The sequence below is a fragment of the Cygnus atratus genome, chromosome 26 (genome assembly GCF_013377495.2).
Source record: "Cygnus atratus isolate AKBS03 ecotype Queensland, Australia chromosome 26, CAtr_DNAZoo_HiC_assembly, whole genome shotgun sequence".
In the NCBI taxonomy this organism is placed as follows: domain Eukaryota; kingdom Metazoa; phylum Chordata; class Aves; order Anseriformes; family Anatidae; genus Cygnus; species Cygnus atratus.
In genome coordinates this window covers 4921140-4936746 of record NC_066387.1, presented here as the reverse complement: position 1 = coordinate 4936746, position 15607 = coordinate 4921140, and the positions used below count along the sequence as shown (strand labels likewise).

The following is a 15607-nucleotide window of genomic DNA, read 5'->3' as shown; positions in this document are numbered from 1 at the left end:
TGCGGCGCCTCGCCCGCTGCCCGCTAATCCGACATGACTCTTCCATTAGAGATGAGATGCCGGCAAAGAGCTTTTCGGTGTAGGAATTAACTCCTTCTCCCACCCCGCACTGCAGGGCTAGCATCCTCTCCGTCCCCGTCACTCGGCTCTGCCCTCGCAAGTGCGTCCCCATCCTCCTCCTCCGAGGACGCGGGATGAAGGCAGGCACCGGGTGCTGGCCTGCACCATCAAGCCCTAAACACGGGATGGGGACGTAGGGGACTGCAGTGCCAAAGGGGTGCCCTCAGCGAGCCGATGTCACCCAAAATAGGGAGCACAGCGGGGGCTCAGGGTGAGCGTCCCGGCCGGGGGTTCTGACTGGGTGCTGCTCCCTGAGCAGGGGGCTCCAGGATGTGGCGGGGATCGATCGGCTGCGGACGTGCCCACAATGTCACGGGTGCCACAGCCCGGAGGTGTCAGCCTCTCACATCCAATGTGACACCATGGTGGGGGGATGGCGGTGGCAGCGCTGCAGCAGCACCTGGGTCCGCAGCCCATGGGGTGGACGCGCAGTGCAGGATCCACTCTCTGGGAGCAGGAATGCCCCCCTCAGCCCCTGCCCCCAAGGTGTCCCTCGTGCCCCTGGAGGTGACAGCAGCCTTCGGGCCCCAGCAGCCTTCCAGAGAGGGGGTCAGAGCAGGAGGACGCGGCTCCTGCCTTGCCCTGCAGCGTGCTCGGCGCTCGGCAGCTGTCCCTGCATAGGGATCGGGATCCCACCCGTGCCCCGTCCTCCCATGACAGCCAGAGCCCCGTGTCCTCGCTGCCCCCCGTGGCTGCGGGTTTGGGGACCTCGGGCGACCCGAGCGATGCGGTTGGGAGCAGGTATCAGGTGACATGGGCTGGGAGCTCCCAGGCTCCCAGAGGCGATGGAGATCTGACCTGGATCCCAGCCACCCCCCCGGCTTCACCTGCGGTCACCTCCCGGGCCACCACATGTCCCCATGTGGGGTCAGGGCCAGCTGCACCCACCAGTGTTGGGATGGGGAGGTTGTGAAAGATTCTTTGGGGAGGGCGAAGCGTGTCCGGGCTGCACCCCCCACGTGTGGGTGCCAGGCACCCTCCTGCCACCCAAGGGAGGTGCCAAGTGCCAGCGTGGGACACAGCCCTGCCACGGCTGTGCAGGGGTGTGGGCAGGCCCCTGGTGTCCCCTGCAGAGGAACCCCCCCTGGCATCCCAACGCGGAGCCACCCATGAAATATTCAGGCCATTTAGTGCGATTTCTGTGTCGGCGTTGAAAGCTCCATGAATATTTCAGGCTGCATTAAAGTTTCATGGCTGCCGCGCTTTGGGGCAGCCCCACGGACACCACTACTGCGGGAAGCCCCTCTGCCGGGATGCTCCAGACTCCGGTGACCCATTTCCCCCTGCTTTATCCCCAAAATAGGCAGTGGTGATGCAGTGCGGGCTGTGGCTCCCTGTAATGCTCTGGGAGCAGCCTTGCTCCTGCATAGCCCCTAGCAATGTCCACCTTGGGCACAAGAAGCTGCTCGCAGCTCCCTGAGCATCTTGTTGGGTCTCATTCCCCATGCCACAAGTTTTCCAGGTCAGCCCCCACCAGAAGAGACCGTTCCCTGCTCCTCCACCGGCCCTCGTAACGCCGCTCTTCCCGTGTTTATATAACGGCGATGTGTCCTGTGGACTGGGGAGAGAATTGGCCGGGGAGAAATAATGAGGATAATTCGAGTCATTTGGGAAGATGAGGTTTGCGAGGTGCCCAGCATCTTCCACCTTTTACATGTTGTCTCTAATCATCCGCAATCTCGGATGGCCATTGATGGAGCTCGTTGCTGTGGCGACGGATGAATAGCCCTGGGATTGTAACATGCCAAAAAAGTGCCGTCCTTCCATCAAAACAACAACAACAACAAAAATATCATTCTGTTCAGGAAATTAAGCAGTTTGCAACCAAATAGCAGAGTCTGAAAGGGCTCCCGCGTCTGCTCTTTCCTCCCAGCTCCTGCCGCTGCGCTGGGTTTGTCAGGAACATGCCCGGCACCCCGGCGAGTCCTTTGTACGCACCGGACAAGGAGAAGGTGGTAATTGCAAGGGGGTTTCTAACCCACTGAGCCTATTAAAAGGATTTGTACGCCCCCCACACCTTTCTTCTTCCCCAGATGTGTGTCATGCTGGCAGGGAGCGCAGGACGTTGCAGTGAGGGGCTAGCACAGCTCTGGGTCAATGTGTTAGCTGTGCAAGATCAGAGCCTGGGCAGCGGGGCTGCGGAGGAGGTGGTGGCAGTGTCTGGGGCAGGTGGCGAAGGTTTGGGTCCTGCTCCTCACTTTGGGAAGCAGCAGTGCCAGAAAGGAACACGCAGCATCCCCAGCAGGTCTCCAAGCACACGCTGTATGGATTCTGTGCAGTACGTGGTGCTGCACCGGTCTCTTGCATGCTTTTTGAGCCATGGCCTGGTCCCCGCAGGCATCTCCAGTGCTCCCAAACACTGCCTGCCACCAACAAGATGAGAGCAACATAATTCAGAGCTGTGTTACCCCCATGACCATCCTGCGAGGGGATGAGAAACCAAACCTCTGCAGGGCGAGCATTCAGCTGACAGCCTGGGAGAGCCCCGGGGTGCAGCAGGGCTGCACCCAGCTGTGGGCAGCGGGGAGGAGGAGGGAGAAAGCTGCACAGAGCAGCCTGGGGATGAGAAAGGGGCACAGTCCCACGGCCCTGGCTCCTCTCAGGGCAGGGCTTTGCCACCGTCCCCAGCGCCCCACACCCTCCCCAGGCTCAGCGGGAGCCAGATGGAGGCACATCCTGGCAGCACCAAAGGCCAAGGCAGTGGAGCAGGCTGGGGAGATTAACTCTGCTGGGAAAACAAGCTCAGCAGATGCTGCCGAGCAGAGGATGCGTGCGCAGAGCGTGTGTGTGTGTGTGTGCGCGTGCACGCACATGCGTGTGCTACAAGCACGTACATGTGCAGATGTAAGTGCTTGCGTGCGTGCTTATGTGTGCTGCGCAGCCGAGCTTCTGGCTTCAGAGAGGCAGGCTGGGTATTGGAAATTTGTCCTTGTCCTTTAATTGTGCTGCTTTGATACCAGTGATAATTGGCTAGAAATCGATACTGTTTTGCTCCTAGATTCAGCCACCCCGTCTCTCCCAGCCCTCCCCTCCCTGGATGCCTCGCTCCCTTAGGTGGAGTGACATTTATGTGCTCTGCGCAGTCATTAGGTAACCCCGAGACTGGCCTTGGAGGGGGCTGATGCCACCCGACAGCGGGCAGAGACGGCAGCAGTGCCAGGCAGGGGGTGATGCTCCAGCAGCGTGTCCCCGTGCTGTTGGTGCCACAGCGGTGACCACAGCGGGTCAGGGGACGAGAGGAGAGCGGGGCAGGGAGGGGACAGGTCCAGGCTGGGTCAACCAGGAGCCCCCCGCGGCCTTGAATACGAAAATAGCATCACGGGGAAATATGTAACAGCTCTGTTCACTTTGGCCCTGTGCTCTCTGCCATTGTCCCTCTGTCTAGGTGCCCCTACACCCTCCTTGGGGCCCCTGCTCCCACCCCAGGCTGGAAGCAGGGTGCTGGGGGGCTGGTTGAAGGCAGGAGGGGAGATGGAGGGGGTGCAAGGGTGAGGGCTGCGTCGGTACATGGGTGCCCACCTTTCCGTGGGAGCCTGGTGCCACCTGGTGGCCAGCACGCCCTGGCCGTGGGCTCTGCCTCTACCGAGGCCTCCTCCCCAGGTCCCCCAGCTGCTGAGGACGTACTCAGCCCCTAAAAAAAAAAAAAAAAAAAAAAAAAAAAGATCAAACTGTACCCACATATGCAGGAAACAGTCCCTTAAGGTGTCCCGGATGCCCAGAGCCCCATGAGCATCCCCAGGGCAAAGCCTGGCTTTGGTTAGCTGAAGAAATGCAGTAACACTGTGCCAGTGCCCTGGTTAGGGATAACCCACAAACATTTTTGTAGTCCCTGGGACAGGGAAGACAACCAGCCCTTTGGGCAGCAGCTGACCTTAATGGTGGTTTCTCAGGGGTTTTGCTCCTCACTGCTTGCCCAAACCCCCTGCCAGGCACTTTTTCCAAGTCCAGTCACTTGCAGGAGGCACCCACAAAGTCACAAACACAAGAGCATGGCTAGGGAGGAGGCTGCACTTTGGGTACCACCTCGCAGATGGACCAGCCTTGTAGTGAGATGTTGTAACAATACCCAAGCACAGTTTCAGAAAAAAAAAAAAAAAAAAAAGGTTCAGGGAAGAGCAGCAGGGATGATCTGCAGCCTGCACAGCCTGCCTTCCAGCTGGAAACCTCCAGAACTCGGCTCTGCATAGCTCATTACGGAGCAGTTCTACCACCGTTTCCCAGTGCCTGCAAAGGGAAGAGCTCTCCTGCTCCGCTGCTTTTTCATCCTGCTGATGAAGCAGAACAAAACCTGGGAGGTGGCGGCTGGCAAACTCAGAGGGGTTGATTGCAGCCGCTGCCGGGGCTGGCAGGTCCATGGCCTGTGCCTCCTTGTGCAATGGAAGCGTGGCTCTGCAGCATCATGCTGGGCCTCAGAGCACCCCGACATCCCTTTCTGTCTGTGAAGCGGCAGCGACACAGCCTGCTTGGGACTAAATGATCTCTGAATTAACTTTGTGTTAACAATGTAAATGTGCAGCGGGCACCCCACTCCCAGCTCTCCCCCTACAGCTGGGGCACCATCAGCTATGCCCTAGCCCCTATAGCTTTAGGGCACAGAGGTCCTGGTCCCTTCTCCTATAGCCTGTGTCCAACTGCGTCACAGAATCACCGAATCATTAGGGATGGAAAAGACCTCCAAGATCACCTGGTCCAGCCGACACCCTGCTACCAGCCCCTACGAGAGAGTTTCCCTGATCCCCTCCCCTATAGATCTGGCCGTGCCACAACCCTCATAGCCAGAGCAAGGGGGTGGCGATGGGGTGGCCCCAGGGCCCTTCCCTATAGCGGGCACACCTACGCCCAGCACGATGGTGCCCGGCCCGGTGCCCGGAGGTCCCCAAACCGATGGCAGGGGGGTCCCCAAACTGATAACCGGGGGTCCCCAGCCCGGTGCCCGCGGATCCCCAAACCGACGGCCGGGGGTCCGCTGCCCTCCCCAGCCCGGTGCCCGGGGGTCCCCAGCCCTCCCCCCCGGCCCCGTCTCCCCGTCCCGTCCCGTCCCGTCCCGCCCGGTCGGGCCCTCCCCGGGGGAGGGCGCTCGGGGGCCGCGGTCCCTCCGCCGCGCCCGCCATGTTTCCCGTTCGCCCGCCCTGCCCGCCGCCCGCTTGAGCCTCCCGGCGGCCGCCCCCGGCCCGGCCCGGCCCTGCCCGGCCCGGCCCGGCCCGGCGGCCGCCCGCCTCCGCCGGTGAGTGCGGCCCGGCCCGGCCCGGCCGCGGCCCTGCCCGCCGCCTCCGCGTAGGCCGCAAAGCCTCGGCCTCGATTTCTGCAGCGAGCGGGGAGCGGGCGCCCGGCCGCGGCAGGGGGCGAGGCCCGGGGAGGGCCCCCCGCCGTGCCCACCCCCGGGGCCAGCGAGGCCGCGGGGGGCTCGGGACGGGCTCCACAGCGCCCTGCGAGGCCTCCCCGCTGCGGGCCCTGCGCTGCTGGCGGCTGGTGGGGGCCCGGAGGGGTCCTGAGCACCGTGGCCGTGACTTGGGTTTGGGGTTTCTTTTTCAGGTTGGGGGTCTCAGCCCGCTCGCAGCGGCCTCCTCGGTCACGGGCAGCTCGGGGCGGCCTTGGCCTTCGAACAGGGAGCGGCTCAGCTGCGGGGTGGCTTCCTCGGGGCTCCACGCCGCTGCCCCGAGCGTGGACGCCTCTCTGAGCGGAGCGGCGGACAGGAGGCCTGTTGGGTGAGTGGACTGGGGCTTTGGGCGGCCGAGAAGTGGTGTTAGCCCTGGCTTCCGACAGCCCTGTGCTGGTGCCGCCTCCAGGCTGCCTCTGCGCCGGGGGCTGGCTCATGGACGGAGCAGCAAAAGGGGAAGAGGTCAGATCTCCCCTCGGGTTCTGTATTTCAGTGGGTTTTGCAGTAAGGCTACGTGCTGCTTGGTGCTTGTGACCATCTGCGGGCTGCCCGTGGATGGCTAGGTAAGGCAGCTTGCTGAGGGATAGCTAAACTTGTCAAATGTAGCAGCAATCCTCTATTTCTGTCTCTAGGGTCACTCAAAATTAGAAACAACTTATGAAAATCATTCTGTGAGTGGTGGTGGTTGACACCTGGTTGCAGTCATGGGGATTCAGCCTTTCAGGTTTGCTCTGTGCTAACCACAGCCTTTGTACAGGCCGGCCAGGGGAACTGAATGCGGAGGAGGCTCCTGTGGCTGCTTGTGCTGAAGGAGAGGTTGATCTGGATTGAGGAACTCCAGGTCTGGTAACGGGAACACTGGTCCGAGCTCTGCAAAGGAAACCCCAGCTGCAGAGCTGAGATTCCTATCGCACAGCTGAGGACAAGGAGGAACAAACCAGAGCTGATTCACTTCCTTCCCACAGGAGCGCTCCTGGGGGTTATTATTTCATGATTCTGTCACCTTATTCCCTTTGCAGAGCAAGTTTTGTGGGTGCATGAAAGAAAGTGGCGGAGTTAGTTGTGAAGCCGTGGATGCTTTGTGTGTCTGCCATGCTGGGAGAAGGAGGCACGCTGCTGGGAACTCCCCAGAGCAGCGCCTCGTGTTTGCTAGGGCACTTCCAAGCGAGAGCCACCTGTGAACGTCCATGTGCCGAGGCTGGACAGGCCGCGGCCACGTTGTTCACACAAAGGGACCAGGCCCGGGAAGCTGGCTCTGCTCTGCTTCCTGAGGAAACGCGGATGAGGGAAGGGGGAAATCCTTGCTGCAGGGCTCCGTCACAGCTGAAAGAACGTGTCCTGCCACTCGGGGCTGGGTGCTACACTCCTTTTTGCCTGGTGTAAATCTGTAGTGCTGGGGCACTGGTCGGTGCTACCCTGGAAGCAGGATCTTGCCTGCAGAACAGTGCATAATTCCAGCTACTGATGGTCTTTTATGTTTTGTATCTCTTTGTTCCATCGGAATTTGTGTTTTTTTTTGTTGCCGGGAGTTACCGCTTACGGTTTAGAGGGTGCAGTGCAGTCTGGCCGTATAAATGCATGTGGCTGGAAGGGGTCAGCTCCTGGGTATGTAGGCGACAGCGTGGGATCCAGAGAGTAAGATTCATTTTGAAAGTAGGATCGCTGTTTCTATTGTTCCTCTTAGGGAGGTGTTCCAGAACCGCACCTTATTGATGGAAAGAAGCCTTATTCTTATTTCCAGCCTAAATATAGAAACCTCTGGCTCTCCTTATCCACCAGCATGTGTCAGGAAATGCTTTAATATGTCAGAATTGGGAGTCAGTAGGTTCCTTCTGAATCACTTGCATCGTCTTCCTGAGAATTAAAAAACTAAAACTGTCTGGTAGTGAAAATGAATGCTGCTGAGCGCAGATTGTAACTAATTAACCTGGATGCTGGCCGTTTGACCTGTATTTGTTGCTCCGGTGTTTGCAGGAGTCATTAGTCATGCTGCGATGGCACTTGCTACGTTTGAGAGCGGATCGTTCAGGCCTTACGTGCGTATCTTACAGAGAGTTTAGCAAGCTCTGTGGTGTGGAGGGACTCCTGTTGACTTTTCAGGCTTTGTGGCAGCTGAGTCGTGTATTCTGTCGCTGCTTACAAGCCCTCTGTATCTTTAGCTCAAGGGGCTTGGGTTGCATTGTTGTGTGCATGCAGGAACCAGGCTCTTGAGATCCTTTGTGCTCCTTCCTGATCAGCTGCAGCATACAATGAACTAGTTCTTTGACCGTAACAGCTGTCTCATTTTTATTCCTGTTTTTAGCTTGGTTTCTTGAGGGAGAAAGAATGGCTCAAGAGACGAACCAAACCCAGGTGCCTCTGCTGTGTACCACCGGCTGTGGATTTTATGGCAGCCCCCGAACCAATGGGATGTGCTCCATTTGCTATAAGGAATTTCTGCAGAGGCAACAGAGCAGTGACCGGATTAGCCCATCAGGTAGAGGATTTTTGTCCAAGAAATCTATCTTAATTAAGTGCCTGGATGCAAACTGGGTTAGAGCATGATACTGGTATTGGCCACCAGCAGATTTACACCCCCACCGCCCCCCAAAAAAAAACCTCTGTTCCCTGTAAGAGGGTTGGTTGTTCTCTTCCCAGTCCCAGCTGTTTGTGAAACCCCATCTCAGTCAGCACCTTCCAGTAAACTGTAAAACTTCACTTGCTCTAACAGTGGCCCAGATTTATAGCTATAACCTTCTCCCTGAGCTCTGTGACGACTGCTGGAAACCATGACAGATCCCTCCAAACAGATAGAATTGTATTTGGGAAGATTTTGGCCTTTTGAGTTTGCGTAATTTTCCCAACAAGCTTGATAGGCAAAACCAATGAAATAAAAGCTTTGTTTCTTGCAGCTAAGCACAGCTGACATATCAGTGAGTTGGGAAGAAACTAGGCACACGGAAGGGGTGCTCTTAGCATCAGCAGCAGGGTTTTCTCTTGCTGAGAGTCTGTGCAGATGCTCCCTGTACTGACTTTATAACACCAGTGAGAAACGCCTTCTGGAGATCTTCTCTAGTTTTGTTCCTGAGCGTAAGAATGGCGTTGCTTGAATTACCCACTCAAAATGTGTATCAGCTCTTGCTGACAAAGGGTTAATCACAAAGGGTTTTTCTAAACACCCTGGTTTAGATCCTCGAATGACATAAAACAACACATTTCTATTCAAGCCAGTTCTTTTCAGCAGAGGGGGATCTGGTTCTTATACGTAAGAGAAGCTGCAAAGTAACATTGGATTGGAGGGGTGTTGGTACTACAGCTCTTTTATTTATACTGATAGGAGAATACTTCTGCTGATGTGGCATTTGCTTTGCAATGCTGAAGGAAAAGAAGGGAAATCAAAGAGTGCCAGAGGTGTCATGGGTGGCTGAAGTCAGATTGTGCCAGATGTTTAAAAAAACACAGTAGTGGAAGGTACACAGCACAGCTGCTGTGAATAAACACTCGTCCCTCAAAAAGGAGCTAACAGATCCCGAGGAGCTGAGCAGATCTCCATAAATGAGGTCTTCGGCTCTCAGGAAGATGAGCAGCTCGTTTCAGAAGGTTGCTCTGATCCTGATTAAGGAGCCATTCCTGGTCTAGTGTAAGAATAGCTGCACGGAGTCATGGCAAGGTCTATTTGGCCTGATGTTCTGTCCCCACAGAGACCTACACACAAATTTGGAGGGAAGAGTGTAAGAACAGGGGAGCTGGGAGTGATCCCAGCCTGGCTGCGCCCTGCCAGCTCCTGGTAGGGAGCAGGAGCCTGCTGGAAATGCTCCATCCTGCTTTCTCCTAGCACCTGAGGAACTTGCTAACCTTTCTAAAGCTTTTCTGAGATTGTGATCTTGTTTCTTAGCAGCCAGTGGTCCCAACAGCAGCCCCATGGCATCAGACTCGATTGCAGGGCAGCATGCAGAGGGAGACTCCACGCCTGAGGATGTGAAAGCCAGGTAGGGGCGTAGCCTGGGGGGTTCCCTACAGCCGTGCTACAAACCGGCCCTGGGACACAAGGGGTAGGCTCTCATCCTTTGCGTGGCCAAGGAAATCTGTAAAACGGGCTGGATCAAACACAGTTCACTGTGACCCTGGTTTAACTGGAGGACTGAGGTGTTCCTGACGATGCTTACTGGTTCACAGTCAGGTACCAGAGATCGGTAGTAAATTAACACCCCGTAGTAAACTGATTCTCCTGCAGCCTGGTTCTCTTACAGCCAGTGCACCGTGTCTGTCGCTAGCTATGGTAAACCGCTCGGTTTCAACTCAGTCCTAAGTGAAAGCACCTGGTGATGATCCAGTCTGGAAGCTGCGAGAGCGGAATTAGGGACCTCAGTCATATTTGGTAGGAAGGAAGACACTACTACTACTTTCTTGAGCTCTCCCCTTACATTACAGTCATGACTCATAACTCTGTTTCCCGGGCCTTGGTCTTGTTTGTTGGGCTGCTGCCTTGGCTTTGAGGTATAGTTGGGTAGAAAAGGAAACTGAGATTATCACACATTTGTGCCTATAAAGAACTTTGATCCCAAGTCTCAAGGGCATTTGGCCTACTGTACTCCTGAGCTCCCTCCAAGTATAATGAATCTAAGTTTATGAGCTGAAGATCTCTCCCACCTCACTGTTCATCAAGGAAAATATTTGTGTTTGCTCTATGGTTTGTTTGTTGCAAATGCTCCCAGCGCTCAGACTCCTGTGACCCATCAGATGACGGCCATGAGCATATCCAGAGAAGAAAACAGCAGCGAGACGGAAGGGTTCATCAAGACAGAAGAAGGCACATCAGCATCTTCCTCATCAGGTAGACTGATTGGTTTGGCCTTGCACAAGTCAAGATGACACCAGTCTAGCAAGTCACTTTCAGCAGCAAGCACAACACTGGCCAGTAAGTCCAGGGGACAGTTGTTAGCCACTGGCAGTGAAGGTAACAGGGAGAGAAAACACTGTCCCCGAGGGCAGGCCGATAGAGATTGCTTCGTGGGCTGAGCGCTGAGTGTCTGCCAGCCCTCAGCTCGCTGGCAGGAGGATAATCTTCCATGACGCCTATCTTAGTGAATGGCAGGAAGCCCAGAGCGTCCCACAGCCTGCTGCATGGCTGTTGTCAGCTGCACGCTGCAGGTCTGTGCCAGCTCTCAAGGGAGGAACAGAGATGGATCCAGTGTTGTGCTGGGAGAGGAGCTGAGACCCTGGAGCGGTGTTTGTGATGCTGGCCAAGGGCAGCTGGTGGCCCAGGCGTCGTCCTGTGGGATCGGAGGCATCCCTGCTCCTCAGAGGGACGTAACGCTGTCAGCTTGTTTGCAGAGAGGATACGGTGAAGTGGTAGAGCAGCACGGGTGTCACTGGCCAGCAGGACACATCCTCTGGTTGATCTGTTACAAGGCAAGACTTCACGCTGCAGCAGAGCTGTGACCAAGTGACATCGCATTGGAGGCACCCACCTTTAGCTAAAACTGACAGTTTGCTTGTGTACAAAGCTAAAAAGAAAACAAACAAACACAGGGTTGTTGGTTGTTTAAAAAAAAGCAGCAAAGGCTCCAGTCACTGCGTGTGATTGTGCGTTTTTTGTTTGGTAATCCCTTGCTTGCAAGCCCAGGAGACAGTTTACAACAGGCAGGTGAGAGACTGTTCAGTCAAAGAGAGACTTGAAAGAGCCTGCCCCTCTCATCTGGTTGTGGGGTTACTAGAAAGTTGTTTAGGGTCAGATCCACAAAGCTGTCTCTGCCTCTGTTGGTCTCCTTAGCCTGGTTTTCAGCGCCGTGTGCGCTGCAGGTGTGTATCTTCTAGCAGTTGGAGCTCCTCCCTCCTGTTGACTCTAGCCTGCTTAGGTGCTGTAGGAAATCCTGCTAAGCATCAGTGACCTTTAACAATCTGGCTTTCAGAGCTCAGTTTTCCTTTTGGTAGATTAGAGACAGCGATGAGCATCTGTGCAAAGCATTCTGAGACCTACATACGAGGAACACTTACATAAGAGTCAACAAAAATAATCACTAGTACTTACAAGGGGTTAATTTTATTTTTTTTTTAAACAAAGATTAACTCCAGGCTCAGATGTGCACTTGTATTATTGTACATCAGCTAAGCTGACTGTCTGTGTGCATTCTTAACCTACAGCAAGCACCAGGTAATTCTACTTAGCATTACCTTTTCTCAGCGTGAGCTAAACAGCGTCACGTTGCCTTATGTATGCCTTAGCTAAACCTTAATATCTCGGTGGTGTTTCTGAGTCTTGGACTTAGGGAACTGAAACAGAACGTGAAGCTGCGTGAGGCACACAGATCTCTGTCTGTGGAAGAAGACAAACCTCAGTTAGGGGTTCGATGTCTGCAGGCTGTTAACTCTCGGGGCCAGAGTGTGCAGGTGGAGGTGTTTGTCTGGCACAGGCCCAGAATCAAGCGGCTACAGGAATAAAATGAACGTGTTGCTTAGTTCATCAAGACAGGTAACAAAACCCTGGTCTTTGTTTCAGGTGCTCTCCTCGAAACATCCCAGAACACAGCTGAGAGCAAGACATCTTCAGAAAAACCGAAACAGAAAAAGAATCGCTGCTTCACATGCCGGAAGAAGATAGGGCTGACTGGTAAGACCCTGACTGCGAGGAAACCTGCCTGCAGCCTCAGCAGTCGAGTTTCGTAGCCCTGCAAACAGATCACCTCGTGCTGTGATGCTGCCCGAGTTCAGAGGGCTGGCGTGGGTCAGTGCTTGGAGGTACCCCTCCCAAAAGTATTTCACATCTGCAAGACGTGGTGCCATAGGGGAGGTGGGAAGAGGACTCTGATCTACAAACAGAGCTGTCCCTGGCAGTAGCGTGGGGAGTCTGACGCTCGTCACAGTTTCCCTGCCAACCCTTGAATTCCGGGTTGCAGAACTGGATGGAGCAGTGTCTGTGGGGTTATTTCTGCTGCTTGGCAAAAGCTGTTTGCAGAAGCAAAGGCAGCGCTCGCTGTCGATGTAATTCTGCTCCTATTCAAATCAGCAGTAAAACCTTGGTGATACTGATATGAAGGGAGTTAGACTCAAACTGAAAATCCCACTCCAGGACTCATCCTATTTGTTCAAGTTGCTTGACTTGTGCCATTAGCTTTCTGAGAGCAGGGTGGCGCTCAGCGGTGAGCCTGTGAAGCCAAATAGTGAGAGGTGCTGCAGTGGTGTCGGGTAGCTGGTATCAATCGTAGAATCACTGGGAAAACTGGCCCTGGAAAGGAAATTCGTGAAGCAGTTAACTTGCCTGCAATTTGTTAATAAAAACATCGTTCCCCTAAACTGACTCCTGGCGTTTAGTTTTCCCTGGCAGAAGTTAACCCAAGTGCCGCGCAGGTCACGCTGTTCTAGCAGAGCTCTCTCCTCTTTAGCCTCCTTAGTGCGTTCAGGAGTCAGCAGCTGCACTTGCACTTCTGCTTTCATCGATGTAAGCTGCTTTGGCAGAGTCTGGCCCAGAAGGTTTGTCCAGCACCTGGCAGTTCAGAGCCTGGAGATTTGAGGGCACTGTCGTAGAATAAATGCAGGTTTATAAGGCTGGGACTGCAGGGAAGGCAGTGTTTGGTCTTAGATGTAGGAAAGTGGATTCTGTAGTTTTAATGCCCCCTAAACCCTTTCCTTCCTTTTGAGAAGCTGTTGAAGCATCCTTAAGCTGCAGAGTACGGCACAGTAAAGTTATTTTGTGGCTATGCCTAGCCTTCAGATCTGCAGGGAGGATAGATTTCCTGGATGGGTGTTTCCTTAAGAGCTTCAGACTCAGAAGTCACCTCTCCTGTAGGAATCAACTTGCAGGGAACTCCTGAGAATTCAAGGCATTTAGGATAAAACGGGTTTTCTCAAATAGGTGCAAACTGGCACCTCATAGCCTTGTGTTTGGGATCTGTACAGCCTGTAGGTGCTGCAAGGGAGAGCGTGGTTCACTGCCAGCGCAACGGGGAGCTGATCTGTGCTGCAGCAAATCCCTTCCCTTCTCCGTGCCTCAGTTTCCCCGCGTGCTGTGATAACGGTCGCACTTCTGGACAGCACTGTGTCTAAGTCAAGTGCCTAAATTACAGACTTTTAAGGCCTAAACAGCTTGAAAGTGATGCTGATGAGGTCAAGGTTTTGCTGCTCGCCACCTCACTGCTGGCCAGTCCAGGTGCTGCTGCCGTGATGCTCCGGAGGGCTCGGCTGCAGCTCGGGCTGCCTGCTCACGGCCTGGGTTAGAAATCTGGCTCTCTGCAGTCCCCAGCGTATCCCTTGTCCCTGGGGAAGGAGGAGAGCAGGTGCTTGGGGAGCTTTTCCCACCGCTGTGACAGCCGGGCCTGCCCGGAGCACGTGTGCGCTCACAGCAGCCCTGAGAGCGGCTCGGCCAGAGGAGACCAAAACTGCGGCCCAAGATCGTGCCCTACCCCAGCTCCCTTTCGCCCAGCGAGGACACAGACCCCCCTCACTGGCTCGGCCTCCTCTTTCTGCGTTCGTGGAGCTTCACGGTGTAGCAGGAGAGGGCCGGACCCTGCTGGATGGTGACTGACGTGGTTTTGTCTCTGCTCTTCTTCCCCACAGGCTTCGACTGCCGCTGCGGGAACCTGTTCTGTGCCATTCACCGGTACTCAGACATGCACGCCTGCCCCTATGACTACAAGGCAGAAGCCGCTGAGAAGATCCGGAAGGAGAACCCCGTCGTTGTAGCTGAGAAGATCCAGAAGCTGTGAACGGGGCTGAGCGGCGCGAACTACAGCCTGGTGGCCTGGTGCTCCCCCCGTCCTCCCAGCCTCCCTCCTCCTCCCAGCCCCACCAGTGGATATGGGGATCCAGCAGCACACGCAAACCAGCACCTGGACAGGGTGGCTCCTTGCACCTCCTTGGCAGAAGCATGGTGTTCCTCCTCTCCCTGCAGTCCTACAGGGCTCAGCCGATCCATTTCTGTCCAGCTCCCACGAGGATGACGGCCCTCACACGCTCCACGTGCCACCTTGGCACTCGTCTTCTGCCGGGGCAGCGCGTGGGCGAGGGCAGCAGCGCTCAGCCGGCCAGCCCGTCCCTTCATCCCGCAGCTCCAGGCCCTGCAAACTGCCCGGGGCTCGTGGCTGGAGCCCTGAGCTGCCCCCAGACTTCCCTCCCTCTGCCCCACCGTCTCCTCTTGCGGGACGCAGAAGGGGAAGCTGAGGGTTCCCAGCAGCAGTCCCACCCCTGCCCACCGAGCGGTGTTCGGTCTCGGACGCAGAAAAGCGGATTCTGTAGTTTTAATGCCTCCTAAACCCCTCCCTTCCCTTTGAGAAGCTGTTGTTGAAGCAACTGCATCCTTAAGCTGCAGCGTGTGGCACAGTAAAGTTATTTTGTGGCTTGCCGTGACACAGACACCCTCCAGCCCCAGGTCAGGACCTGGAAGCAAGCACTGCTCCACGTGGGGAAGGGCATGCAGAGGGCTCTGGGGCAGGCACAAAGTCACAGGGAGGGGTCTGGGGTGCCCAGAAGTGCATAGAGAGGCTCCGGGGCTTTCCAGAAAGCACGTGGAGAGCCCTGGGGAACACAGAAGGGCACCCAGGGGGCTCTGGGGAGCTCAGAACCACACGTGGCAGCATCTGGGGGACACCAAAACGCACACAGAGGGTTCTGGGGGGGAAGGGAGGGGGCAGGGGGGACACCAGGGCTCCGCTTCTGGGGAAAGCGGGGCTGGGACCGCCGGCTTCTGGCAGTCTCACCAGCACTGACATCCCGACGGGTCCCAGGGGGCAACAGCAGCCTCTGCCCCGCTTCAGCTGGCCTTTGCCAACGTTTTCCTCAGGTTTTACTTCTGGGAGGTGTCATCCAGGGCGCGTGAGCGGCGGCACGTTTTAGTGCTGGGACGTGCCGGGGCTGCCAGCGCGGCTCCGGGGTTCGGTGTCGTGCTGGTTGGGAACGAGCCTTGGCACTGAGCGAGCCCTGCAGGAATCCTGCCCCATTTGTAAGTGCGGGGTGGAGGTTCCAGAAGGGCCTGCCAGCGGGTGGGGGGAAGCACAGCTTGGCTCCCCTGCCTGCACCAAGCACCAGGTATCGCCACCGCCCCTCGGGTCGCGTTTGCGCAAAGTTTGTGAGCCCCTGGGGAGGGAATGCGGCCGTGGAGGGGACAGGGAAGGCCCCGGGGCAGCGGGGCAGACACCA

The 15607-nt window shown here is 56.2% G+C and overlaps 1 protein-coding gene across 4 annotated transcripts; it reads left to right on the top strand.

Annotated features, from left to right (window-relative positions):
* Positions 1 to 5223: 5223 nt before the first annotated feature.
* LOC118259860 (AN1-type zinc finger protein 5-like) lies at positions 5224 to 14818 on the top strand. Of its 4 annotated transcripts, XM_035569701.2 has the most exons (7): positions 5224 to 5344; positions 5653 to 5825; positions 7800 to 7973; positions 9372 to 9465; positions 10192 to 10310; positions 11976 to 12086; positions 14030 to 14818. In XM_035569701.2, the coding sequence occupies exons 3-7, from the start codon at positions 7823 to 7825 to the stop codon at positions 14176 to 14178; spliced, it is 624 nt and encodes a 207-aa protein (XP_035425594.1). In that variant the 5' UTR covers positions 5224 to 5344; positions 5653 to 5825; positions 7800 to 7822; the 3' UTR covers positions 14179 to 14818. The 4 variants fall into 4 exon arrangements, with proteins under 4 accessions (XP_035425594.1, XP_035425593.1, XP_035425595.1 ...); XM_035569700.2 differs by lacking the exon at positions 5224 to 5344 and having other exon boundaries at positions 5520 to 5825; XM_035569702.2 differs by lacking the exon at positions 5224 to 5344 and having other exon boundaries at positions 5521 to 5825; positions 9375 to 9465.
* Positions 14819 to 15607: the final 789 nt, after the last annotated feature.

Coding starts and splice junctions, on each gene's coding strand:
- LOC118259860 (XM_035569701.2), top strand. CDS start 7,823: ATGGCTCAAGAGACGAACCAAACCCAGGTGCCTCTGCTGTGTACCACC. Junction 10,311..11,975: donor ATCAGCATCTTCCTCATCAG/GTAGACTGATTG, acceptor TCTTTGTTTCAG/GTGCTCTCCTCGAAACATCC. Junction 12,087..14,029: donor GAAGAAGATAGGGCTGACTG/GTAAGACCCTGA, acceptor TCTTCCCCACAG/GCTTCGACTGCCGCTGCGGG.